Raw genomic sequence first — 26940 nt, 5'->3', positions numbered from 1 at the left:
TAGAAGTGCGTACCGATGCGGAGTGCGAACAGCGGGATCAAAACAATGCCTAAATGCGGAGGGGATAGAGGTGGGATGCCCCACTCAGAAAATTTCAGGGCCTGTGATCCGAGTAGATAAGCGCGCAAAGCCGGCATCAGCATGCGGCAGCGCAAGGGATTTTGCTTCGTGACAAAGGAAGTTTTATCAGTGACAGACCAAGACAGACAGGCATGGTGAAAAACAAGAAGGCGTAGGAGCGCCGCCTCGGGAACGCCAAACAAACTTTCAACTATTTTGCATAGTTTCCGAGAAGCGGCGCTGGCCGGCGGACATGAAAGCACGCAGAAAGCTACGGAGCGGGGAAGGGTAGGAGAGAGCAACAGGAGGGTGGCTGTTTGGCCATTTTTCGCTCACGCGTTAGGCAATGTTTATACAGGCGGCGTTGATTTTTGCCTGTCTGTCGAAATGTATGTATGTATGAATGTATGAATGTGTGTATGTATGTATGTATGCATGCATGCATGTATGCATGTATGTATGTATGTATGTATGTATGTATGTATGTATGCATGTATGTATGTATGTATGTATGTATGTATGTATGTATGTATGTATGTATGTATGTATGTATGTACATATGTATGTACTGTATCTATGTATGTCCCTTGATTCAGCAATCCCGCCAAAACTTTAAAATATTCTGGAATGAGAAGTTTAAAAAGCCAAAACCTTTCCGAACCACTGAATCTGGACAAATACTGCATAATTGTCAACATTGTTGAGCAAAAAGAAAATATTGGGCTTATTTGAGGCAAAACATGAATGCACAAGGGGTACTCACAGTTTTTCTTTACTTGAAAATAAATGGGTGCTTGATATTTGCAAAGAAAAAATACGCATTCAAAACAATATTTTGACCCCAAAATACAAAAGAACCTCAAGCGAGCTGTCGCAGTGCTACATGTTCAACAGTAACAAAATGTTGCAGCAGACAGCGCGAGCAGTGTAACGCTCGAAAATTGTATCGATCGAAAAGGAGGGGAAGAGCGTGAGAGGTGAGCGGGGTAGAGAAGAGAGGCATTTACGTGGCAGAGGCGGCGGAAGACTATCGTCTCTACGGCATTTGCAGCGAAGTGGGCAGATGCATGGCCATTTTTCTTTGCACTTCTTTTTTTAAGACCGCCAGGTAGTCAAAATTTGTCCGCAGCACTCGCCTTGTACCCCTGGTGTAGCTTCGGGAAGCTACGTCACCACGGCGACTGCGCGAATTGAGTAATGAACAGTATTATGATCCAAATATTTTTTTATTGGGGGAAAGGGGAACCAAAGGTGGACTAAAAAATGTCGACAAGCCAAGGTATTGCCACCTTGGCGTTGCACGACCAAGTGAAAAAATTGATAGTAAAAAAAAACGCAAAAGTTTCTTCAGTTAGGTTTGGGCTGAGCCGCAGCCTTGCAGGCGTCGAAGGCTGCCTTGATTTCATCTTCTTCCGCTTTCTGCAAAAAGAAAACGCATGGTAAGAAACCATTACGCTTACATACCTTATCGTTAATCCTCGATACTTCGAATAAGAGGATTTTGTGCGCAACTTCAGCTGCTTTTGCACAACAATGAATATCAGCATGTTTTAATATCTGTTTCGAGGCTACAGACGTCAAGCCCAATGGCCGTAAGTGCACGGCTATGTGAACCGTCTACAAGACACTTCGTACACCCTACTGTCTGAGAAAAAGAGGGAGGAGGATATATATAAGGGTAGGTACGATTTGAAAATGTGTCATGCTATGACCACTGAACCCACAGAGAGGATTTCACAGGCGGAGGAGAATGGCAAACCGTGAAATTTTCGTTAAGCTGCGATCTACGCCAAACTGAGCTTCGTGGTCATTGCATTTTTGTGTCTTACTACCAATTTTCCTGAAGTGTGAGAACAGTTGCTGGTTTATGCTCACCGTGAAAATAGCCGTCTTGGCGCCCTGCTCCGTAGCCTGTAAAGGATGGATAAACATTTTTTTAGTTATTCATTATTGATAGACATATATTCAAGAAGTGCATCAAAGTGAACATGAGGCTGCAATTTCGTTGTCCCACTCCTAGCAGGTCGTAACCATAAGCTATGGACTAGCAGGTCATATCCATAAATATCGAACAGCGATAGCACAAAATCTTGGTCTTTTCACATTGCCAGTGCAGTTCAGTGTTTGCACTTGTGACTAAAAATAACAAAAGGACCCGATTCACGGACTGCAAGTGGGGGCCCAGAAGCTCAAGAAAAACTGCAGCCGTCGTGAACCATTTTCAGATATGCATAAGCCAGAATACAGCATAACGTGTTCTGATGACGTTTCCTATACCAACGCGACAGCAAGCGGTAAACTGGAAGTGCGAGTTAACCTGAAGAGACTGTCCAACTGAAAGTGCAACCAGGCTCACCAATGAAGAGTGCCAGGGAAGTACCGTACCATGCTCTTTTAAGGGTCGGTCGCATTTCCTGCCCGCTGGGCTCGCACCCTAGTGCCTTGTGCGTTAACGTTGCTGAGTTTCCGTTGTACTCGCACTCATGCACCCTGCCCCGTGTTTTATGCCACGAATATTTTTCTGAGTACTTGACGGGACTCAACTACAAGGCTTTCTAGTTCAGAAGCAGCAAAGGAAATAAATGCGGCACTGTTAAGCTCACTCACCCCCTTGCGCAGTTCACACAGCTTGTTGGTTGCGAGTAAGTCGTCCTGGCTTCCGAAGGTCTGCTTGAGAGCCTCCCACTTGGTTTTCATCTGCAAACCGGAGTAAGTTCTCGTCACTTAGTCATCTCCAGAAAAAAAAAAACTTTTTTGTGTGAATTGACGCGGACTCGGAACTTACTTGGCTTAATAGTGTGACCACGTTTAAGACGAATCGTACCATGCATACATGTGTACGTTACAGAGAATCATTACAGCATATTCAGCGCTTACGCATAGAGGGAATGAAGGAACACCATTTGAGATTCAAAAACATGAGGAGCTGATACGGTGAGCCGGAAGAGGGTCTGTGAATAAGGAACAGTCATCTCTGCGTTACTGGGGTTAAAATTAATAAACTCTGCCACTCAGTGTTTCTTTTTCAGTTACAAACGAGGATACGAAAGCCAGGAACGATGTGTAAGGGCCCCCGCTGAGAATAAAGGCACCTTATCATTAACAACGTCCGCATCAATAAAGGGACCCTTTTCCTGAGACCCCACGAGTCATCACTACGTAGACATTTGATTAAGGCCCCCAAAGGTTCGATTGCGCACTGAAAAGAGGGTTTGGCAGGACCGACGACAATATTTGTCCCATTGAATCATCTGCCCACTGTCTCTGTGGTCTAGTGACGGAGTTAAGCGGCTACATTTGGAGTAGAATCGAAACGCACTCGCTTTAGTGAAGGAAAATTTTCCCGAGTGCAAAATGCTTGTTTCTGGAACGAAACGCTCACCTTGACCCCGCGAAATTCTGGCATCCTTTAGCGTTGATATAACTGGCGGCGTTGAGGCATGTGCGCTTGTTGCACTGCCCGTGCTTTAATATTGCGGATCGTACATAGGGTCTTTTCCATATTCAGGGAGAAAGTCGATAGGCTTCTGATTTTCCGCACCTTCCGTCGAACAGAACGCGCGGCGGTCGATGGCTAAAATACAGAAAGATGGGCTCGTGCATATTTCAAGAAGGTCTAATGTGGGTGCTTTAAAGAGCATGAACGTGACAAGGCGTCGTCGTGCGTGAAGTGCGTTATTCCCCGTTAAAGAAGTTTGTTCTTTTTTTTCTGCTTTTGAACTCAAAAAATAAAACTCACAACTCGGAATGTCGCTTACCACAAAAGGTAAAGCTACACAAAATTGTGGCCAGTACTAGAAATAAACTCCAAAAAACATACTTCCAATTCACAAGAAAGAATTTTGAAACGCAGAACTCCAGATCTAGTGCACCGCGAACCACTTATAGTTTTATAAACATTGTCGCGAATGACAGTGCATCACAGGGACTGGACTTTATGAGGGTCCGAAGGGAACTTTCCTGTTCATGGGCAGGGACAAAGCCAAATTAACGCTCACAAGATGGTGACAAGAAAGTCAAGGAATGCTATCGCGCTGTAAACGTACTCAAGAAGAAATTACGTTATATTTTAAAGGCCCTGCTCTGTCCCGACCTTGCGGAATTCGCTTCCGGAAGTGTCTTTACCCCCCGATTACTAGAAGGGATAATTAATTACTTTAGTATTTTCTCCTTACCTGTGGGGAAACATGGCTCGTGATGCACTGTACAGCCTGCACCTTCAAGTTGTCGGCCAAGTCTGTATGCAGAGAAAGCATTATTATTACGATGTCTAATGCTACGTCTCATTTGCTTGATCTCTTAAGCGTCACTGAATTTCTACCACAGAATGGGATACGGCGCTGGCTTAGCCAACTTGATAAGGATATTTGACGTAGATCTTGGATATTAGTATTAAATGGTTTTTTCAAGCAGGCCCAACTATCAGCCGTGCCTTTTCTCTGTGAAGCCGGTGGTGGCTACAAAGCTTTTTAGGAGTAGTGGCGAGTATACCTACAGAAAATGCCCTGGTCCCTATAAAGATTTATTCGATGTGCATGAGTAGAAGCTATAACCTGCGTAAAAAGTGTGATTTTCTTGTTTTATAAGCCTCCTGTACATTGCGCTTCTTTTATTTCACACACTTGCACAATGCTAACTCGTAAATATAAAGTTGGGAGAACAACTTTGTTTAAGGGTAACAGAAGAACTCGCACATGGATGCGGGGCAGTGACATTGTCACGTGGAAATTAATCTTTTTCAACTTCATTTTTTTAGGAAATTAAAAACAATGACATTTCATACAACAGTTTGCTCCACGTGCCGTACAAAGGAATACTGAATTGAGAAGTTAATTTTCGCAGCCAGTAGGTGAAAGCAGACTTAATTAAAAGTTAGGACCTGCAATGAAACTGTGCTTCCTTGAACGCCTTGTTTTATAAACTGGTAACTTCCGTTTCTTTTATTTTATGCGGCTTCACGACGCTAACCTTTTCACTTTGCATCATACATCTAAACTTGGCAGGACTGCTTTGATCGCGGGTAGCAGAGGAACTCGGACATGGATGTAAAACAGTGACATTGTCCTGAGCGAATTAAATTTTTTCGTCTTCATTGTTATTTCAGGAAATGAAAAACAATGAAATTTCATAGAACCATTTGTTCCACGTGTTGTGCAAAAGAATACTATTTTGAGAAGTTAATTCTCATCACCAGTAGGTAAATGTAAACGTAATTGAAAGCTGATTGATTGATTGTAGGGTTTAACGCGCGGACGCTTCACAGGCGATGGGGCGCGGCGTAGTGGAGGGCTCCGGATTAATTTTGACCACCTGGGGATCATTAACATGGGCCGAAATCTTAAACACACGGGTGTTTTTGCTTTTCGCCTCCATCAGAAAAGCGGCCGCCGCGGCCGGGAATCGAACCCACATCCTCGTTCTCAGCAGTTAACGCCATAGCCACTGAGCCACCGCGGCGGGTCTTAATTGAAAGCTGTGACCTGCAAGGAAATTGCGCTTCCCTGGTTTTGTAAACCTCCTGTACCTTGCGTTTCTTTTATTTTACACACCTTCAGAACTGTAACATCTTCTGTTGGCCTCATACATCTAAACTCGAAAGGACTATTTTGGTAATGACCAACAGAGGAAGCCCGACATCAATGCAGAAAGATTCCACTGTCCTACGCAAATTAAATTTGTTACTTTAAAGCTAAAAATCATGACATTTTATGCAACCAGTGTTCTCCACGTGTCGTACAAAGAAAGGCTATTTATAAAAGTTATTTTTGCATCTGAAGTAAGCAAAATTGCACTGATCTTATTTCTCATGTATCGAGTGCAATTTAGTTCAATAAGCTTTACAACCAATTCCACATACATTATTTGTGAACGTGCACAAAGTTATCTACATCATAGCCCTCAGGTTCCAAGGAAAGCTTTCTCTTGTTGTAAATTTGAAATCAATGTATTGCTGCCACTCCCATCAATCTGTTAGATGGATCAGAGCAGCCTACAAAGGCACGCTTTGCAAGCTAAATCTCATTGCAGACATGATTGAGCCAATATTGAAGAATGATACCTACAGACGACTGCACAGTACTGCGTAAAATCTTCGGGTTTTTGTAATTACTAATAGCTCTCCCGCCAGATTATTTTAGACGATAGGTAAGCCTTATGCAGAGTTAGACTGCTCGTTTTGGTGTTTAAAACAATGCGCACTGACAAAGCATCGCTGACTGTATACGAGGCTTAACTGAGTGCGCACAGGCACGATCAAACCGTAACACATCGAGGACAGCAATGCGATCTCACATCATGCTCTTGAAATCTTGCCAGAGTCAGAAAATTTGAGAGATGGTAGCTTACCGCAGAGTTCGTCGCTGGCATTGACGACCGTGGCCAGCAGGACGGCGAAGGCAAGGCAGATGATCTTCATGGCTATGGCTTCTTCTGTCACCTCTCTCACTGGGGCCGATGAGCTGTGGTTTGAGGGACCTGCGGGTCCTCCTTTTATACAAGTCATGAGCCGGATGAAGCCACGTGGCATCACGTGGTTGGCGGCGCTGACGTGCGAACGTGCGGAGTAACAGTATTCTTCCATCCTCCGTCCTCCATTGTCTTCGTTCATCCTGTCCGTCACCGAAAACCGACAATGTTCTTCGGACAGGAAGGAGACATCCTGTGCAACGGATATCTCGGTCCGTAGATCACGACAGGACGGACGTCTCGGGATGACGAGCACCGGCGGTGTCTGCGCGGCGGGCCTCTGTCACGGGATGTCTTTTTTTATTATTCTCTGTACGAGATGGAGGAGTATAAGATATGTTTCACGTGCACTAAAATGGCGACGCTTGGCCATTTTCGCAATTTTATTCCCGCATAAAAATCGAGCACGTGCCGTGCTCGGCCGCAGCCACTATCTCGGCGCGATGGGATGCCTGGTCCCGCAGAACCGCTACGGATGTAGTTTGCCGGACCGTGCGACATCCGCGCTGAAATTTATTTTCCCGAGTACCTGAGATTTTGCCAGGTTTTTTTTTTTTTTAGTACAAGCCGCTTAAAAGCTCATACCTGTGATGCGGTCGCCCGCGCACATGATATTATCCTTACTATACGAACGCACAAATTGTGAAATTTTTCAATGAATTAAATTCAAATATTGAAACAAAATAATACCAAAATTTTGTTTGAATTCCCGGAACATTATGCAACTATAAAAAGCAAAAAAGTGATCAAGCGCGCCGGGTCGGTGTGTGTGCGTACGTGCTTAAGTGTGTGTGCCTGCGTGCATGCGTGCGTGTGCTTTCGTGCGTGCGCGTGTGAGTAGGTATGCGCGTGCACGTGGAACATTTATTTTCCAACAACGTTAAAGGTTCTTTCAGGCTTGTTTTTTTTGTGTTTCTCATCTTTATCTGTGTGTCTCACTTTTTGGAAAGCGAATTCTGGTGAGAAGTTCTAAGTGGATTGAGTGGGTATGGGAAATGCCCATAGCTTTGTTGTAATACAAATACAAGCAACCAAGTTCCAGCCTACGTCCCCGCTCTGTGACAAACCCACAGACCTCTTTCCCAGCACGACATCAAACAAATATGGTGCCCTGGAGTCGTAGCCACTGTAGTAAAAAAAAAAAGTTATCGGCGCAATTAAGTCTCTAACGTGCTTTGAAGGTGAAAGCGTGTCGATACTTGTCAGGGATTTTTTTTTTTTACTGTTCTATCGCACTTGCGTGTCTTCCTTCGCTTTCGTTCCTTCGTGTTTTGGAGCGAATTGTTTCAACGGGCTTTTTTACTGCTACACCGTGTCTACGTTTCCTTCTTGGCTTTCGTTTCTTCATCTTCTTCAACAGGCAGACACGTTACAGCTTCCCCAGAATCGCGGTTCTGCGCGGCTAGAGTGTACCTGTTCTTTTCACGGGCCGTCACGTTCCCTTGTTATGCAGCACGCACCGGTTTAACTTTTCTTCAACCGCTGACAGCGGGCAGATATAGCGCAGCTAGTGGTAACATACTGGACTCCTCGCGGGGTACCCCGGCTCAAATTTCGTGGGAACTCAAATGTGTTTTCACAGCGGAGCTGCTGTAGCTGGCCATAATGTGTGGCACGTAACGCATTAAAAATACTAAAAAAATGACGAGCGCTAGTGAGTGCGTGCCTCGCGGCGACCACCGACGACCCCAGACACGCGGAGTGGGTTTAGCAAAAAAAAAAAAAAACCTGGCCCAACCTGGCGCTCTACACTCCGGGCGTTTTTGTCAACGGAAGAGGACCTTTTCGAACACTCCACCTATCCCCCGGCCCCTTTCCGATTCACTGAAATCTTATATCAATATCGCCATCTATGGCATCAATACCCGCCTCCTCACCCATCCCTCAGCACACAGGCGGCTCGCATTTGGCATCGTCTACAGACCAACACATACTACAACACCTCGATACTCCACTACACCTCCCCCTCCACTTACCCCTACAACTGCCCATCTTGCTCCGTCCCGAACACCACCTACCACCTGGTCTGGGAAATGCCCCCACGCGCATACCCCCTCCCTTCCCCATCCCCTGAGCAGTGGGAGCACGAGCTGGCCAGCTCACGATGTGAGGACCAGGAACGCCTCATCGCTCGCGCCCTGGCTGCTGCGCTGACTCACGGCTATCTGGACAAAGAAAACCACCCACTTCTTATGTCGGATAAACGTTTTCCAATCCAATCCAAAGTGGCGAAAAGCCCGAGGGGCGAGAAAATTCCAAGCGTGCCTGCGAGCGCGTGCCTTGCGGCGACCGCCGATCGTCCGCGGCTCGCGTAAAGGCTTTAGCAAAAAAAAAAAAAAAGACCTGGCGAAAACCACGAGAAGCGCCTTGTGTTGCCTAGCAACCAACAACGCCCCAGCTGGCGCAACACCTGCTCCACGGAACTTCGACGTGACTACAGGGACCCCGCGCATGCGTCGTGCACGTACGCACCGCCGCTGCGCCCCAGCTGTCACCAAGCGCTAGCGCGCATGTAATGCTTGGCATGAGGATCACGACGATATCGATGCATGTGACGATGACTACTACTAGCACAGTGCAAAGCGACGACGGAACATGTACACAACCACTCTCAAACTTGTACAAATGCGGGGTGATATGCCTTTCAGTGCTCATGAAGAAAGAAATGGTTCAAGCCTTGCGCGACTTAGTGCAAGCTTCGCCACTTTTTTTATAAATAGGCTGGACCAAATGGTACAGTTTCATTTATCCATACATTCGAATTATTGAAGTTCGAATTAACGGGCGTAATAAGCTTGTGGCATAATAAATACTAACGCGGTCTACGAAGCTTCGCAGCTGCCACTGCAAATGAGGTGATGGCGGCATCTGGTGGACGAAATGAAAGTGGCCACATCCCCTCCGTGGCCGCGGCTCGTTTCGCTGGCGCAGCAGAATGCTGTTCACAGGGCCATGGCCTCCGTGAGCATCACATCACCACGCATACACAAATCCGTGGTGATGTGCCCTTCAGTGCTCACGTAGAAAAAAATCCTGCAGTTTGGCTATGGTTCAAGCCTTGCTCCGCCAGTTTTTATTCACTTTTTACCTTATTTTCTGTACCAGACAACACCTGTAGTGACGCCTGCTACGGTTTTTCGCACAATGGGGACCTCAAAGCTTACGTCTTATAAACGTGCATAACACGAACAAATAACAGACCCATGTGGCAGAACAAGAACCAAACGCAAAAAAAGAAATAACAACGAAAACGGCACTGCGCTCAAGGAATTACCCGACGACCCATCCAGTTTAAGCGACTCCAAAGCGGTAGGCATTCCGCCGAACAATATCTAGTTTCCTCATTTTCCTTAAAAATGCGAAGTATGCGTTCGTAGCAGCCGGGTAGGAAGTGTGGTGGTTTCGCTTTTAAATAAAAACGAACTTGGCAGAAAACGTGATTGGGCCCCTGCGTGCCACAACCGATCGCAATTAGGCAGTCCCCGACTACGAAAAACCTCCGGACGAACGCAAGTATGCATGTTTTTATTCCATTCAAACTGGAATCGCAGTACAGCGTAGTGGCGTTGCGACCATGCGGCAAACAAAATTCTGCTTTCGCTCCAAACTTGAGCTACCTGAGGAAAGCAAGTTCTCTTTGCTGAAACGTAGGCCACAATCGTGCTTTTACCTTGTTCGAAGTTTTTCTTCTCTTGTGTTCTCTACCATCCTCAAAGTTCTACTACTCCCTATATATATATATATATATATATATATATATATATATATATATATATATATATATATATATATATATATATATTAGGCATTTCTTTCTCTATTTCCTAACGAGCCCCTCATTTCCAAACCCTATCATCGTGCGAAAGCTTAGCGAGGGCCTCGGTTCTGGCAGCCTTGATGCCAAGGTAGCATAAGAGGGTTTCCCGCCAGTTACCCGCTTATGACAGGCTGTAGACGTTCGCGTCACGCCTCTGGGGTTAAAAAGAAGGTCCCCTTCTCCCCGTGCAGTCTGAGTGGCGCTGGCTACCACCCTCAAGCATCAGATACAGTTGTAGTAAACATAAATACCCCAGGAAGGGAAGGAGAACACCGTCGCCCAGATAGCCGAATTGGTAAGGCATTCGAGATCTAATCGAAAGGCGTGGGTTCGGTCCACACTCTGGGCGCGTGTTTTTCTTTCTTTCTTTCTCATGCAATTAATTTTAAAAAATAATGTAACGTCACTAACGGTAAAAAATAGTCTAACCATTCCCCTATGCCTTCTTTGGCGTTGTAGACTGCCGGCATTTATTTCGGTATTTCCTAACGAGCCCCTCATTTCCAATCCCCATTATCGCGCGAAAGCTTAGCGAGGGCCTCGGTTCTGGCAGCCTTGATGCCAAGGTAGCATAAGAGGGTTTCCCGCCAGTTACCCGCTTATGACAGGCTGTAGACGTTCGCGTCACGCCCCGGGGGTTGAAAAGAAGGTCCCCTTCTCCCCGTGTAGTCTGAGTGGCGCTGCCTACCACCCTCAAGCGTCAGATACAGTTGTCGTAAAAAAATTCCCCGCATTTCCCCGAGGGGAAGAATGTGAAAGTGCGAATGCACGAGTTGAATTTGCGCGGTTCGGTAATGTTCGCGAAAGAGAGATCACACACACACAACTACAAAGAAAGAAAGATGCATTTATTCACAGACACCTATTTGTGTTGTCGTTGTACTTGATTGCTAGAGCGGATCTCAGCTTTGAAATTTCGTGTCAGTACTCCTTTAAGCAGGTGCATTAGCCCTTCTCACGCCCGATTCTTGGCCAATCCCCCACGTGGGTATGTGCCATGTCAGCGGCCAGGCAGCGCGCGCCCATCTCCCCCCGTTGCCAAGGAAGACGAGGAGATTCCTGGCCAATCCCCCACGTGGGTATGTGCCATGTCAGCGGCCAGGCTGCGCGCGCCCATCTCCACGTGCGCGGACATCGCCGGTGGACGCAGGTTCAGGGTCGCTTAAGAAGTGCATTGCCCTTAATATAAATACCCCAGAAAGTGAAGGAGAACACAGTCGCCCAGATAGCCGAATTGGTAAGGCATTCGAGATCTAATCGAAAGGCGTGGGTTCGGTCCCCACTCTGGGCGCGTGTTTTTCTTTCTTTCTTTCTCATGTAATTATTTTCAAAAAAATAATGTAATGTCACTAACGGTAAAAAATAGTCCAACCACTCCCCTATGCCTCCTTTGGCGTTGTAGACTGCCGGCATTTCTTTCTGTATTTCCTAACCAGCCCCTCATTTCCAAACCCTATATATATATATATATATATATATATATATATATATATATATATATATATATATATATATATATATATATATATATATATATATATATATATATATAGATATAGACTACTTCATTTAGTAGGAGTGGCGCTGGCTACCACCCCCAAGCGCAGGAAACAATTCCCTTAACCTAAATACCAAAGAAAGTGGAGGGTGGCACAGCCCGGCCGGTAGCGTAGTGGTCATCGCACCAGACGCGAATTCTGGAGGTCGTGGGTTCGAATCCTACCCGGGGGCTTGTTTCTCTCGACTTTCTTTCTTTCAAAAATCTGTACCACATTCTTAGCTTTTGTTTTCTTTGGCTTTCTTGACTGCCTACCCTTTATTTATATATACATATATACACACGTGGCTCTTGCGGAGTGCTCACCCTAAAACACGGAGAATACTCGCGGCACCACAGCTCTAGCCTCTAAAGCTCCCTGTGAACGTAATACACGTACAAACGTTACTCCAAAGCGTCTCAACCGCGGGACATTAAGGGTTCCGAGTTCCTACACATAAACAGTATCAAGTGGCTCTGCCGAATTTTGCGCAAGTTTTAGCAGCTTCTGAGGCCTGGTGACAACCCGCAAGCTGTATCCCCCAACGCGTCAACTATGGGCGAAGCTCAATACTGCAGCACTGCTTAATGAGTATTTAAACCACGCCGACTTTAGTTTTTGTGGAGCAATCGAAACAAGCTCCGCAGGCCAGCTTGTAATGCCCCAAGCAGAAAAAAATGGGAGCCGACAGTAGCGTCGCAAAAAAGAATGTAAGACAGCTGAGTTTTGTTTCGTTGTTTCTACGTTTCAGATGAATGGCATTTGTGTGTTCAACGACGGCTCTTTTTTGTACACCGTATGAAGTCCAGTTAGAGATTTGCGGACATTTTGAATGCTTATAGAATGCCTGTTTCAATTTTCGTGGAATTCTCTTTCTTGCAAACCAGATTGCATGCTAGAAGCGTGCAGTAAAGGCATAAGCAAGTGTGTGGAGGTTTGTGCAAGGTTAGCAGGAAAGAACATCGACAACATTTTCGGGAACACGTGTAGATGGCTTTTGCACATTAAATCAATGAAGATCGATGTCTCAAAACCTTCACGGTTATAAGACAACGAACCTGGAATACAAAAATAGGAATGGGGGGTGAAGGTTCTCGCGAACAAATCCACGAAATAGTATTTCTGCTGGTTACGCAAATAGTAGGAACAAAAATGAAAAATGCAATGTACAAAATTTATTGCACTATTTGTCTGTTATTTCGGGTTGAAAAAAAAAAGAATCGTAGGCAATTTTTTTAGGTTCATTAAACATAGTGAACGTTACACTTTCGGGGCAGATTTGTTGCACCGCGTATCCGACGTGTGACAGTGACAGCTCTCATGGCGACCATGAAAAATTACCGAAAAAAATTTGCCCATGTTGGCATAAACGTATGATTTTAATTGTTATATTTTCCATAATAAAATTTATTTTGCCAAAATACAGTTTTATATAAGGAACGCGAGTGCACCGCGTAAATAAGTTACGACAGTGTGGCACAAGCAGAAATTATTTATTTTGTTTATTACAGCCAACCACGTAGGCTGCACGTTATTATTCGCTATTCAGCAATAACTTGCTAGGGAGACAAAATCTAATAATGGTAAAAGGACTGCGCCACTTCGCTTTCACCGTTATTGGATTTTGTCTCCACAGCAAGTCACTGGGAAATAGAGCATCTCCTTACAAAGCTTACGACCCAAACAGAAAGAAAGCGAATTCCTGCGTGGGCCTGTGCTTCCTTGGTTGACGAGCATTAGCAGCCGGTTTTCTCAATTTCTTTGAAAGCCTGCTGTACGCAGAAAACTGTGCGCTGCCGATTCATACCGCTCAACAACGCGGACTCCTAGTGCTTCTCGAGGAAGCTTACGAAGCATGCGGTGCTCTTCGAGAGTGGTAACAACACTTAGAAGCCCCCGAAAGTAGTTTTCACCACATCGCCCCAGGGCGAGCAGTCGAAGCGTCCGAGTGGGCAAATTCAGCGAATGACCAGACCCAGCACACAATTTGACTGGAGAGAAAATGGATATGCGGAGGAACAAGGCGCCAAGCGTGCATGGCGTTTTGCGTTGCGTAATGTCCCCGCGCAGATGCCATTTTTCAGTTCAGTTGAATGCTGGGTGTCGTCATTCGCCAAACTTGCGCACTCGGGCGCTTCGACTGCTCGCCCTGGGGCGATGTGTTGAAAACTATTTACGGGTACATTTTTATAATGGACAAAAAAAAAACGTTCAGTCCACCACAAGTTGTGTTCATAGGATTTCAAGCCCTATATTAAGTGAAGCTTGTATGGCTAGGGTACCCATGTCGGCGAACAAAAACCCCCGAAGCTGCATGTGCACTCTTTCCCGGCGCCCTTGTAGACGAACGATGGCGTCAGGATCGCAGCGCCAGTCGGTGGACTTTTTGGACACTTTCCGCTCCTCCAATAGACCTATCATCATCTATGGAAGACGATAGGGGTAACGTAAGGGGACAAGAGAGCGGAGTGGGTGAGGAAACAAACGCGTATTAAGGACATGTTAAGAAATGGGCGTGAGCAGGGCATGTAACGCGAAGGCAAGATAACCGTTGGTCATTAAAGGTAACACAGTATATCCCTAGAGAAGGAAAGCGTGGCAGGAGGCGGCAGAAAGTTAGGTGGGCAGATGAGATCAAGAAGTTTGCGGGGATAAATTGGTAGCAGTTAGCCCAGGACCGGGGTAATGGGAGATCTATGGGAGAGGCCTTTGCCCTGCAGTGGGCATAGGTATGATGATGGTGATGATGATTATTATGATGATGATGGCGGTGGTGGTGGTGATTGTGGTGGTGATGATGGTGATGAAGAAGAAGAAGAAGAAGAAGAAGAAGAAGAAGAATCTACGCCCGTCACCGACTTCGCTTTTTCTGTGACTCGAGCTCCCTAACGCACTCGCGTTAAAAACAACACTTGCAGCAGCACGTTCCTGTACAAGCACGATGACATGTATGATGCCACACTTTGGCAACCAATTGGAACTTTATCGATTCCACGAAGCTCTCGGCGCCGCCAAGCGGACTCACTGGCACGCAGGCGCACCACTCAGAGGTGCCACTGTTAAGCGAGAATGGCGTAAAGGAATTGCACGTTCGTGCGTGAACAGTAGAACAGTTTCCCGTCATTTGTGGAATCAAAACTAAAACCGCTACGTTACGGCGTAAGCCACCCCGGAGCGCAAGCCCCCTCCCTCTGGCCTGGGAATGAGCGTAAACTGTCGAGTCTAAGGCAATCCCGTGGTCAGCTTCACCACAATGCCCTCCATCGAACAACCCACCAGCCAACGACAAAATTTCGGCGAATGACGACATCGAGAGTACGATTTGACTCAAGTATGCGCTGTGGCATCACGCAGTGCAAGTACGACGTTCTGCATTGAGAAATGACGGAGCGAAAATAACATTTTTGAGTCGAACTGTAACCACTTTGCTGTCGTTCGCCGAATTTGCTTTATTGGCGGCATAAATTGGTCTCTCGAGTGCATTGCGCTAAAGCTGAACCATGGGACTGCCTTGAAAGGTGTGCAAGTGCCTTCTCGCGGTGTCAGACGGCGACCGCAGGGAAAGGCGGAATCTGCCTACAGCGTAACATCTGTCCTCGCGAGACAAGCAAGTCCACAGGCCCTTGGCGTCGTTGTGATGATCGGAGTAGTGTCCCAGCTGCTAAGGGCGTAGTGACGGTGCCAGCTGCTCCGAGTAAACCCACGTTATTTTAGGCATTATTGCTTTCGTCAGCGTGTCCGAACCAGTGTGCCGCCTTTTGCTGCGCCCGCATGAGCGAGCCTACTTATCAGGGCCCTTGCTAAACTTTTAGCATTCCCGTTTTCTAGCGTACCAACGGGCCATTGCGCCAGCATGCCAGAGGCTTGCACGTGCTATCTAGGTTCTCATCGCGTTTTCCCAAGGCACCGACACGAACAGGTGCGAAGGATTGATTGATTGATTGATTGATTGATTGATTGATTGATTGATTGATTGATTGATTGATTGATTGATTGATTGATTGATTGATTGATTGATTGATTGATTGATTGATTGATTGATTGATTGATTGATTGATTGATTGATTGATTGATTGATTGATTGATTGATTGTAGGGTTTAACGCGCCGATGCAACGCAGGCGATGAGGCGCGCCGCAGTGGAGGGCTCCGGATTAATTTTGACTACCTGGGGGTCTTTAACGCGCGCCGAAATGTCGTACACACGAGCCAGGTGTGAAGGGCGACGCGACTGCTGTGGCTGTGCTTGAATTACGGCATTGCCATATTTTGGTCAGCTTTTTTAGGCCGTGTCGCGCAGGCAAAGTCTAGCGGCTAGAAAGACGGCCACTCCCGCCACCTCATCCCAGCCTCTCTAAAGAGCAGCAGACAGTCTTTCGCATCATTCAATCTGGATCCCCCCCCCCTAACAACGCTACACCTCATGTTCCCGGAGCTATACTCTGCCGAATGAAAATTTAAAAAAAAATCAGGATCACTCCGCCACATAATTGGGGAAGAAACTTCAGCTAAGAAAATCCACCTCTCCGCTATCCCTTCACCCCTGTTTTAGAGAGCAATGGGAGATATTGCTGCCCAGCTCCTCACTGGCAACCCAGCTTGCGCTGGTCGATAGGGCGCAGGCGGCCATGACATCATATCGGCTACAGTGAACAAGGAACCATTCCCAACGGGCCACAGGACCCACTTTAGACGCTCAATAAATGTATTTTCTCTCCCCCCTTCTCTCTCTCCCTCTCTCTCTCTCTCTGCCTGCTAAGCTGAATCCCACCAAAAATCAATCACACGTGAGTTCTAAAAATATTCACATTCACAAGTAGTGCTCCTGTAACCTGTAGCGCTCCATTCAAAAATAATTTTGATACAAAGCCTATTTCACAAGTTCGCGCAGGAAGCTACTTTTCGTACTAGGTTGTAATTTTAGGTAAAGATTTGGTTAGTTTATTTACTTTATATATTTGGAATGCAGTGCACTTTGCAGATTTTTATTTGGATTTCCGTCATCATGACACCGGCTAATGTCGCGCAGGGCCATTTTTAGGGCAGGCGCCTGCGCAGGGGGAGAAGAATGCACTAAGTTGGACCTCACTGAACAGCCATAGAAAGATTCACTCGAAAGAGGTAGCAATATTAAATGGAATACTGACGGGATACAATAGCTTATTCATTTTAATAGTTACAGCGGAGGCTGCGCGCAGGATGGAATTTACAGTTCGACAAGGGACAAGTGTTTGACTTGATTAACGCTCAGGTATCAGTGGCGGTTCCCAGCGCATTTCATTATTAATGGGGCCAAATTAGAATCCAGCTTATGTGCTCTAGAGCAAACCTGGTCGTAGTTGCGCACGCTTATAGAAAGAAAACTAAACAAAGTTTCTTTTTCCTCAACTAGTAATGCCCGCAATTCTGTGTTGGCCGCCCTAAATCATATATCTGGCATTACTCACCAGCGAGTCAGAAATGAAGCATAATTTTTAAGCGCTAATGTCCCCTGCGCTGCGTGCGAAACATCAAGGAAGGTTGAACAAGGCATTGGTTGGTAGCACTACGGCATGCAGTTTTTCCGATAAAGATCTGTCCTGCCATCGATTAATTAATTGTCCGATAGGAAAGTACAGTTGTGCTCCTCGTAGACACGGCTTTCCTCCGTACGGATAGGTTGTACTATACAGAACACCCAACAGAACTCATTGACGTGGCTATGTTTTAAAAATTAAAGCCGTTCCACTCAATGTGGAAGCTGTCGGAAGTGCAGAGCAGTGATTCGCCATAATGGGCTGTACCACCGTTATCTGCTCACTGCTACCACCCCATGCAATTCAAATTTCCCGCCTTCGCAGTGTTCGCGCGCCCCCTGCCTGAAACTGCACCAGCTGGAGTTCTGTTCTTTTTGGGCTTGCTTTAATTTCGTGTGCTGGAGCTGTTTTGCGTCATTGCGAACGCGCCATTTTTTCTTGCGCGGCTGGAGCCTTTCTGCGTCATTTCGAACGTGCCATTGTTTTCTTTCGCGGCCGCTTTTTTCGCTTACAACCGTAAAAACCAACCCAACGAGCGTTCTTAACTAAATGAACGCGGGCGCTGCCGGTTATGTACGTATATTTTTCCTCAAATGCACCTAAAGTTTCCTTTGTGCTAAACAACGGGGAGATGTAGGACAAGCGCCAGCGGTTCACAAGTTTCGAACGCTTATGTCTATATACACCACTTGGCTTTCGCAGCTTCTGGGGTACGCCGCGAACGACAGCGTCACCACGGGACGCCCAGTTGCTCTACTTGTGTCCAGCGAGCGCCTAAAGGGCACTTAAACTCTGCACTTAAAAAATGTCGGACATAGTATCTGGGCTTTTACGCTCCGGAGCTGCACCAAGGCTGTGGGATGCGCCGTAGTGGAAGGCTATGGATTTATTCGCACTCCCCTGGGGGGTGGGGGGTGCCTTTCACGTGCGCCGTAAAGCACAAAAAAAAAAACGACCAGTGAATTTCGTCAAATTGCATCTTTATTAGTAAATCAGTCAATCAATTTATTAATATCTGAAAATGATACATGGGGGTTATAACGGTTTAAATCAGAACGACTATATCATACACACGGAAAGCAACTCTCTGAATGGAAATTGGGAGCACTTTACGGGTGCAGTTGAAGCCCTTCGCATCAACGTAAATTGGAAAGACCGGAAGGGGGGGGGGGGGGGGGTTGACACTGCGGCGAGCCAAAACACTTCGTAGGGCTCTCGAAGCCTCGCCGTCACTGCAAAGAGCACTTGAGCATGGAAGCGTACTGGCTGTCTCGCTTGCAGCGCAGGGTTTCGCTAAACTGGGGGATGTGCACCAGCGGTAGTAGGCAGCGGAACGGGCCCGCGTAGTTCACCAGCTTGGTGCTGCGGTCCAGGCACCACTTGATGCAGCTGCCAATGAAGAACTGCTTCGCAGCAGGACTCAGCCTCTCAGGGTCGACCGACAGCGACTTCTGGCTTTCGCCGAACTTCAGGTACGCCTCGAAGGCCATCCTGGCGCCCACGAGGTCGGCGAAAGCTGTCACCTCGTCCAGCTCGAAAGAACTGTCCAGACTAGGTGGGCTGTGAAATCGAGGGTGGTCGTACTGAAAGAGGTAATAAAGGATATCTGATTAAGGACTCTTCAGAATGCAGGACGAAAAAAAACTTCGGTCTCAGGTTAATTGCACAACACTGCCCAACTGTGCCGGGCCGGTTTTCCAAACCTAGTCAGAAAAATTAAAAGATTGCAGCGGCAACCCTAATTGCAGCCTGCGTGATTTTTTTTTTCGCTTGTTGCCTGTACCATCGGGAAGCTGCATTTCTACGCCTCATGAGCCTAACGTCGTTCCATATCTGCCTTATCTTTTCTTACCCGTTATCTCTTTTTGTTCCCCTTCTTCCAGTTCCTAAGGAACTCAGGAACTGGAAGGCGGGAAACAGTTCCTATGTAAACTCACTGCCATGCCCATTCCCCACCCGATGCACACTTTCCATTACTTTTATGACTGCCGCAAACGAATAGAACTGAAGAGGTCGGAAAGACAGGGTAAGCGCAGTTGAAAATATATCGTTGGCTGTTTAAGTAAGGAATCTAACAAACTTGTTTTAGTATTGAAAGGGCATAGAGCATGAAAGGGCATGCTTACTATTTCCGAAACGATTACATTAATCAAGATTAATAAAGAGGCGCGCGTTCGTCTGCGTGTTTACATTTTTCTCGCGATAAATGGGTCATGAAAACAAAGCCCAACTTTGGTTTGTAAAAAATACTGCTTGGTCTCGATAACCGTAATACCACTTCTACCTCAAACTTTAAACAAATAATCGAGATATAAAGGGAAGCAAACCAAGCAGTGGCGAGTCCCTAGCCACTTTCAGGTGACGTCCAGCCCCAACCTTCCTTGTTGTAGAAGCTCAATTCCCCCCTGGTCTTGGCACGCTTATACAAGTCATGGCTCAAAAACTAGGAGCTGGCTAAGTGGTTGGAACGTTCTAAGCGCAATGCTGAAAACAACTCAGTCGTTTTTTGTACCACACTGCCAAGCATAATCGTTCTGTAATTCCTCATTCGCCTTGCTTCTTGCGTTCTATTTTAGAATATAGTCTTTCTTGGGCTATTTAAACAGGAAAATTTTGACCTGCCTGCCTGCCTGCCTGCCTGCCTGCCTGCCTGCCTGCCTGCCTGCCTACCTGCCTTGCCTTGCCTTGCATTGCCCTGCCCTGCCCTGCCCTGCCCTGCCCTGCCCTGCCTGCCTGCCTGCCCGCCCGCCTGCCTACCTGCCTGCCCGCCCGCCCGCCAAATATCCAAACAAATATTTGCCGTAATTATTACGTAATGTATATAGGATGTTGGAAGCGGATAAACAACTGTTGCTTAAGGGCCATGTAGACAAAATACAAGTTTGTTTTATTCGAAAGATTTTGTGTTTTATAGTGCCCCCAGCGCTTGCCCGCAAGCAAACGCTGCTTTGTTCGCTGAGAAATTAATGAATTTCAGTTAAAATTTTGATTCTTCCGCCAAGTCGTGTTTTTTGTGACGTCTGCGATGGCGTAACATGGACACGTCTTCAAGCGAACGTTAGTGCACTGTTTAGTCTACAGCGGGCTGCCGAACGACTTGTTTTTATTCCTCCTAGATGGCGCCACTATAGTGCGCAGGAAGTCCACCGGTGTTTTGTTGCTGACCGTATTGCACCTTGCTTGTTTTTTTGTTTTTTTTTTTACCGTAGGTAGTAATCGTTTCGTGAAACATGGGTATGCTCGACAAACAGGGTCATGCCAAACAATGTCGCTTACGCCAATCGCCAAGCCCAAAGCGCCTGACTGCTATGCAGTTATAACAAGCATAGTGCCTCAAGTACCAACAGCAGTACGCACTAGTACTTCTATGTTTAGTGTATTTTCATAACTTCCATTGTTTACCCCACCATCCTTGCTGCTATAAAATGAATATGCGTCCCACTTAAAGGCGAAAATATCTCGTTCTGCAAGCGTACAAGCCCTGCCTAACTTGCATTTGCTGTTGCCGGCCTGAGCCAATCACAAAGCTGTGCATATTACGTCATAGGTTATAGAGCGGGAAATGAGCTAGGGAGTCGCGTGGCCATTCCCCTTTTTCCTAAAACTGGTGTCAGCATGATTCTAACAAGGCAATCTTCCGAATAAACCAAACGTGTTCTGTCTGCAAGGCCCGTTTAAAATAAACGGTGTATGAATAACGATCCAGTTAAAAAAGACAGGGCCGACCTCTGAAATTAAGCCTATTCACACACCGAAAAAAAAACGCGCTATTTTTCTGGAACCACAAAATTCGAAAAAAAAAACGCTAAAGGATCATACTCGCCGAACAGAGGAAAAATGGGAATCGATTCAATGTCCTTAGAGGGGCAATGCAGACAAAACACACGTTTGGTTCACTCGAAAGATTGTCTCATTAGAATCATACTGACACCATTCTTAACGTAAACTTCATTCAAATAAGCTCTATAATTGGGAAAAAAGGCAATGGCCATGCGACCCACTAGCTCATTTCCCGCAACAGAACCTATGATGCCATATGCCCAGATGTGTGATTGGCTGAGGCCGGCAAAAGCAAACGCAAATTAGGCAGAACTTATAGGGTGTATTCACAGGGCTTCGGACCGCGCGGCGGCGCTACCTGCGCGGCGGCGACGACGCCATACTTGAGGTTGCACTCCGCCGCGCGGGCAGCGCGTTTCCCGATGCGAAACGTGGTTTGCGGCGTCGTTCTGGCGAGAAAGTTTGTGGGGACGGTGTTTTTTCTGCGTGATTCGTAGGTTTGCGAATGCCTTGTCGTAACGAGTAGCAAGCATTGTTTTTGCTTCGAATTTCCGGACTGCGCTTGTCTCCTCAACCGTAGGCCCGAAGCTGGCCGCACGACAACGTCAAGCGCGGCGGGGTTTTTTTTTTTTTTTTTTTTTTCGCTGTTTCGCAGTGACAAAGTGCTTGAATACGGTCTGTCTTCATTCGAATAATTCCCATAGAAGTTATCGATAATAAGGCTAATCGGTACCGAATTTTTTGGAGCCCATTTCATTCAGGTGGGCCCCGGGACGATGGGCGTCGGAGCTTTCACCCCGCACCTCGTCACACCTTCGAACCATTACGCAGTGCCTAAAATGTTCACAAATTAAGGTAGCCGGCGTACTTTATGGATGAGACGAATCGTACAGGGCGCCCAGCCTTAACATGGGCTTAATGTTACACCTGTCATCTTCCGTTCCATTGCTCGCTGAGTCGTCCTCAATTTAAGTTGAACCCTCTTTAGTGAGCCTCCCAGTTTCTGCCCCGTAGGTGAGTACCGGTAAGATGCAGCTGTGATACACTTTCTTCTTCGGAGACAACGGTAGGCTGCTATTTATTATCTGAAAATGCCGGCCGTATGCACTCCATGTCATTCTTATCCTTCTAATTATCTCTGCCTCATGGTTGGGATCCCGGGTCACAACTTGGCCTAAGTAGATATATTCGATTGCTATTTCCACTGCCTCACCACCTATCTCAAACCGTGGTGCTGTCCCGAGGTTATTGATCATTACTTTAGTTTTCTGCATATTAATTTTCAGGCCCACGGTTCTACTCTGTTTGTCCAGTGCGGAAAGCATGCTTTGCAATTCTTCCCCCGAGTTACTTAGCAAGGCAACGTCCTCAGCAAATCTGAGGTTACTGAGGTATTCTCCATTAACCCTTACTCCCACCTGTTCCCAATCCAACGTTCTGAATACTTCTTGTAAACATGCTGTGAATAACATTGGAGAGATTGTGTCTCCTTGTCTGACACCCTTCCTTACAGGTATTTTACTGCTCTCCTTATGGAGGATGATGGTAGCTGTAGACCCATTGTAAATATCCTCTAGTATTCTTAGATAATGCTCATCTACACCCTGGTTCCGTAATGCCTGAATGACTGGTGAGGTTTCGACCGACTCAAATGCTTTCTCATAATCTATGAAGGCTACATAGAGGGGTTCAGAATACTCAGCGCACTTCTCTATCACCTGATTGATCGTGTGCATATGGTCCATTGTTGAATAACCTTTACGGAACCCTGCTTGTTCTTTAGGTTGACTAAAATCTAAGGTGGCATAAATTCTGTTAACGATTACCTTGGTAAGTACTCTGTAGACGACTGACGGTACGCTGATCGGCCTGTAATTTTTCAAGTCCTTCAAGTCTTATGAATTTTTCAAGTCTTATGGATTAGGAGGATGTTTGCGTTCTTGGAAGTTTGTGTTTAAACAAGGTTTATTTAGTCGCAAAGTAAGGAGACAAATTAGAATACAACCCAAAGATACAAAATCAGATATCAATACTAAAACCGAAAGATTCAAAGAGCTACAACAGTATAGCCACAACTTGATCCGTTGTGGTCGCGTCCACGGGCGAGAGCTGGCTTCGTTTCGACTGCTAAATAACCAGATAATTGTTCTCGCTAGCGTTAATATTGCGTGAGCTATAGCTAGGGCATGTCGGAAAAAATTTTGCCGTCAATTCATGGACACAGCGATAGACAAAGACAGGACAGGGGTTGCGTATGGGGTTTCGTCAAGCCGAGCCCGAGCCGGCGAAGATCTATTTTAGGTCGTTTAGCGTTTAGCGTGGGGGGAGGGGGTTCCACAACTGCCTCCCCCCTTCGAATGCGCCACTGCTTTGTTTTCGTTTTTTACCGGCTTAAGATTAAGTTTTATGGTTCTTAAAAGCAAGTTGACGTCTAACCGTGGAGTAGGCGCAAAAGTGGATGAAATAGGATTGGCGGCGACGGAATGCCGGTAGGGGTGAACAACGAAGGGAGCGACGGGCAGCCAATGCCGCTGCTAAAGAAAGCAAACGGGACCACTGAGACGGTTAGAACCCAAAGCCTGGCTGGCGCGGTGTGCGAGGGGCATGCGAGAAAAGCTGTGTTGCGGGCTTCCACGGCCGGGGGGAGACGTGCGCATCGTGATAAGCCTCAAGTTCGCGAGGAAGAGACAGGAAACGCTTTCGCGTTTTTGAAAAATCCACAATAAATAGCCCCCCTTTATTGAAAAAAAAAAAACAGATATACAGTATTTAATCGATTCTGAGCACCCCCGCTTTTCCACGATTGCGATGCCCGAATTGAGGGTGGGGGCGCTTAGATTCGACATACCCAAACTACCCCCACCCGCCACTTTTTTTCGCCGCCGTATCTGGAGGATGCCGGCGCAAGAAAAGATGTTTTATTTGGCAAACATTCAAGAGAAAAATAGGCACAGACAGTGAACGCACCGCTTACGTCTGATATTCAGTCACCTTCACTACCATTCCAGTCCGTTGGGCAGCTTGGACTGCCGCTCTCAGTATCCACCAGCATGGTCATCATCTGCTCCGTTGAAGTGATTTGTAATTGATAACTTCATAAATGATCGACTCAGCCACAACGTGAACTCGGGACCACTTCCACGCGTCTGAAATCTACCTTGCGATGGTTGCTTAGAAAACGGGGTGCCTAGATTCACGTGTAACCTTTTTTTTTTTTTTTTTTGGGGGGGGGGGGTATTTTTTCCCGGAAGTAGGAGAGATTGATTGATTGTGGGGGTTTTACGCGCCGACGCAACGTAGGCGATGAGGCGCGCCGTAGTTGAGGGCTCCGGATTAATTTTGACCACCTGGGGATCTTTAACGTGCGCCGAAATCTCGTACACACGGGCGTTTTTGCTTTTCGCCTCCATCAGAAAAGCGGCCGCCGCGGCCGGGAATCGAACCCGCGACCTCGTGCTCAGCGGAAGTAGGAGAGGGTGCTTAGAATCGTGGGGTGCTTAGAATCACAAAAACCCGGTAAAAACGCGCCCTTCGCGAGAAAAAACTGCATAAGCCCGCAATTGTGAATTGTTGAATAAATACTCATTAAGCAGCCCTGGAATACGGCGAGTTCCTTTAAACTCAATTTTCCTAGTACGCATGCTTTGCGGTGAAGACATTTTTTTTTTCATAGTAAGTAGATACAGCGCAGAGACAAACAAGACGAGAAAGACAACAGGACAATTTTTAGGTGTCATATCAGTGCTGATATGAAAGTACGAAGGCCCTGGGGACTTTCACTAAGTACATCTATAAGACCAAATGTATCCCTCTGAGCACTTATTGTCGCGTAGCCAAAGACGCGCAGTCTACTTGAAGCTTATACAAGTTTATTGGAGCGAACTTGTGCTCCCCTAACAACTGAACGAATATACCGGCGGGGAAACAGCCGTCAACAAAGTGACGTGCGCAGAATTGTGTCGGCGAATCGAATACCGCAGCGTCTGCTCTGCGAATATTTACCCGCCGCGGTGGCTCAGTGGCTAAGGCGTTGCGCTGCTGAGCACGAGGTCGCGGGCTCGATTCCCGGCCGCGGCGGCCGCTTTTCTGATGGAGGCGAAAAGCAAAAACGCCCGTGTGTACGAGATTTCGGCGCACGATAAAGATCCCCAGGTGGTCAAAATTAATCCGGAGCCCTCCACTACGGCGCGCCTCATCGCCTGCGTTGCGTCGGCGCGTTAAACCCCACAATCAATCAATCAAAATCTGCGAGTATTTATCATTCGGCGCGGGTGTTTCTCGAACCGTCGAAGTACATCGAGAGAGAGAGAGAGAGAGAGAGAGAGAGAGAGAGAGAGAGAGAGAGAGAGAGAGAGAGAGAGAGAGAGAGAGAGAGAACGCCTTTAATGAAAGCTGAAGAGGTCAGCCCCACTAACGGTAGGGCTTGCTACTCCAGAGAGAGAGAGAGAGAGAGAGAGAGAGAGAGAGAGAGAGAGAGAGAGAGAGAGAGAGAGAGAGAGAGAGAGAGAGAGAGAGAACGCCTTTAATGAAAGCTGAAGAGGTCAGCCCCACTAACGGTAGGGCTTGCTACTCCAGATGGGGTGAATACAGTGAGGTGACAGCAAAAAATAGACAGAAAAAGAAAAGGAAAGTAAGAAAGGGGAGTAAGAGGGGAAATGCACACATATACAAATTGTACAAGCTCAGAGAGTTCACAGAACCTCTTCTAGCCCTGTTTCCGCAAGAAAAGTAAGCAGTGTTTTTGTACCGAGCACTGCCTCCTCGCGATTTTGCCAGGGTCCAAGGAAGTGTGAAAGTTCTAGAGTACCTCCGCGTCGTAGTCGCACAAGTGCCTTCGACGCTGTTGCCCGCTGACTGGCATATCGCGAGCAGTGGCTTAAAATGTGCCTGATGTTGTCGGTAGTAGAGCACACTGTACACAATGGCGACTCTACCCAGCCCAGCTTAAACAAGAAGCTTCGGGTGTATGCAACATTAAGTCGCAGCCGGTGTAACACGCCTTCAGTGCGCTTTGGCAGACCCCGTGGATAGGGGAAATCGCACTGAGGGTCTATAGCATGAAGAGGCGCATAGCTGCTCAGAGGATGCTGCCAAGCCGGCAGCTGGAGTTGCCATCCTAGGTCGATTGCAGCTGCATTGCTATCCTCGTTGGAAAACGGGATTCCAACGGTGAAGTTGAGGTCGTGGGCTTCTCTGGCGACCGCATCGGAGATCTTGTTGCCCGTTATACCAGAATGACCTGGTATCCACTGAAGGAAAATTTCATGTCCTTCGCGCACCGCACTAGAAAATATTTCGTTCATATCGCAGACAAGTTGATTGCGACAATCAGGCGGCTTATTTAATAGTTGCAAGGCTGGACGGGAATCGGAAAGAATTACCCACCGCCGAGCGGGTCTTCCGCTTATGTAAAGAAGTGCTGCTCTGACAGCTGCTAGCTCAGTTGCCGTGGAGGATGTTCTGTGGCTGAGCTTTTCCTTAATGGACCGTCCCGCTGACGGAATCCATACGCCGATTGCCGAAGACGCCGAAGTCACGGATCCATCCGTGTACACTTGTATGTGGTCTGGATAACGGGTTTGGATATGCTCCAAGACAAAATATGTCAAGGCAGATGCTGGCATAGACGACTTTTTGCCTATTCCAGGTACAGTGGTGCACACAGCCCATGCCGCGTACAACCACGGTGGAGTAGCAGGCAGCTTGGGTCGGAGGTAATTAGATGGCAGGACGTGCACCACGCGAGATGCAGAAGCGGCAGCCAG

General features: G+C 47.0%; 2 protein-coding genes and 1 non-coding gene across 3 annotated transcripts in view; 1 reads left to right on the top strand and 2 right to left on the bottom strand.

Moving 5' to 3' along the window:
• Positions 1-1273: 1273 nt before the first annotated feature.
• LOC144170481 (uncharacterized) lies at positions 1274-6545 on the bottom strand. The gene is made up of 5 exons (XM_077700319.1): positions 6406-6545; positions 4236-4297; positions 2668-2757; positions 1936-1971; positions 1274-1479 (listed from the first exon to the last, which is right to left on the bottom strand). The coding sequence occupies exons 1-5, from the start codon at positions 6473-6475 to the stop codon at positions 1408-1410; spliced, it is 330 nt and encodes a 109-aa protein (XP_077556445.1). The 5' UTR covers positions 6476-6545; the 3' UTR covers positions 1274-1407.
• A 5452-nt stretch (positions 6546-11997) lies between these two features.
• Positions 11998-12074, top strand: Trnas-cga (transfer RNA serine (anticodon CGA)). Its single transcript has one exon. It is a non-coding gene; the product is annotated as a tRNA-Ser (tRNA).
• A 6504-nt stretch (positions 12075-18578) lies between these two features.
• LOC144159698 (neprilysin-like) overlaps positions 18579-26940 on the bottom strand; it is a 67700-nt gene continuing 59338 nt past the window's right edge. Inside the window, exon 10 of the mRNA XM_077691364.1 lies at positions 18579-18978. Coding sequence (XP_077547490.1) covers positions 18625-18978 — 354 coding nt within the window. The 3' untranslated portion in view covers positions 18579-18624. The remainder of the gene's footprint in view (positions 18979-26940) is intronic.

This window comes from Haemaphysalis longicornis, unplaced genomic scaffold (genome assembly GCF_048455015.1).
Source record: "Haemaphysalis longicornis isolate Haplotype H1 unplaced genomic scaffold, Haemaphysalis longicornis Haplotype H1 scaffold_1, whole genome shotgun sequence".
In the NCBI taxonomy this organism is placed as follows: domain Eukaryota; kingdom Metazoa; phylum Arthropoda; class Arachnida; order Ixodida; family Ixodidae; genus Haemaphysalis; species Haemaphysalis longicornis.
This window is presented reverse-complemented; position numbering and strand designations above follow the sequence as displayed.

What these genes read in the sequence shown, in the direction of transcription:
- LOC144170481 (XM_077700319.1), bottom strand. Translation starts at nt 6,475, where the DNA reads ATGAAGATCATCTGCCTTGCCTTCGCCGTCCTGCTGGCCACGGTCGTC. An exon ending in TGCCAGCGACGAACTCTGCG is followed by an intron (nt 4,298 to 6,405) that starts GTAAGCTACCAT and finishes CTCTGCATACAG; the next exon opens with ACTTGGCCGACAACTTGAAG. An exon ending in CCAAGACGGCTATTTTCACG is followed by an intron (nt 1,480 to 1,935) that starts GTGAGCATAAAC and finishes TTCTTTTTGCAG; the next exon opens with AAAGCGGAAGAAGATGAAAT.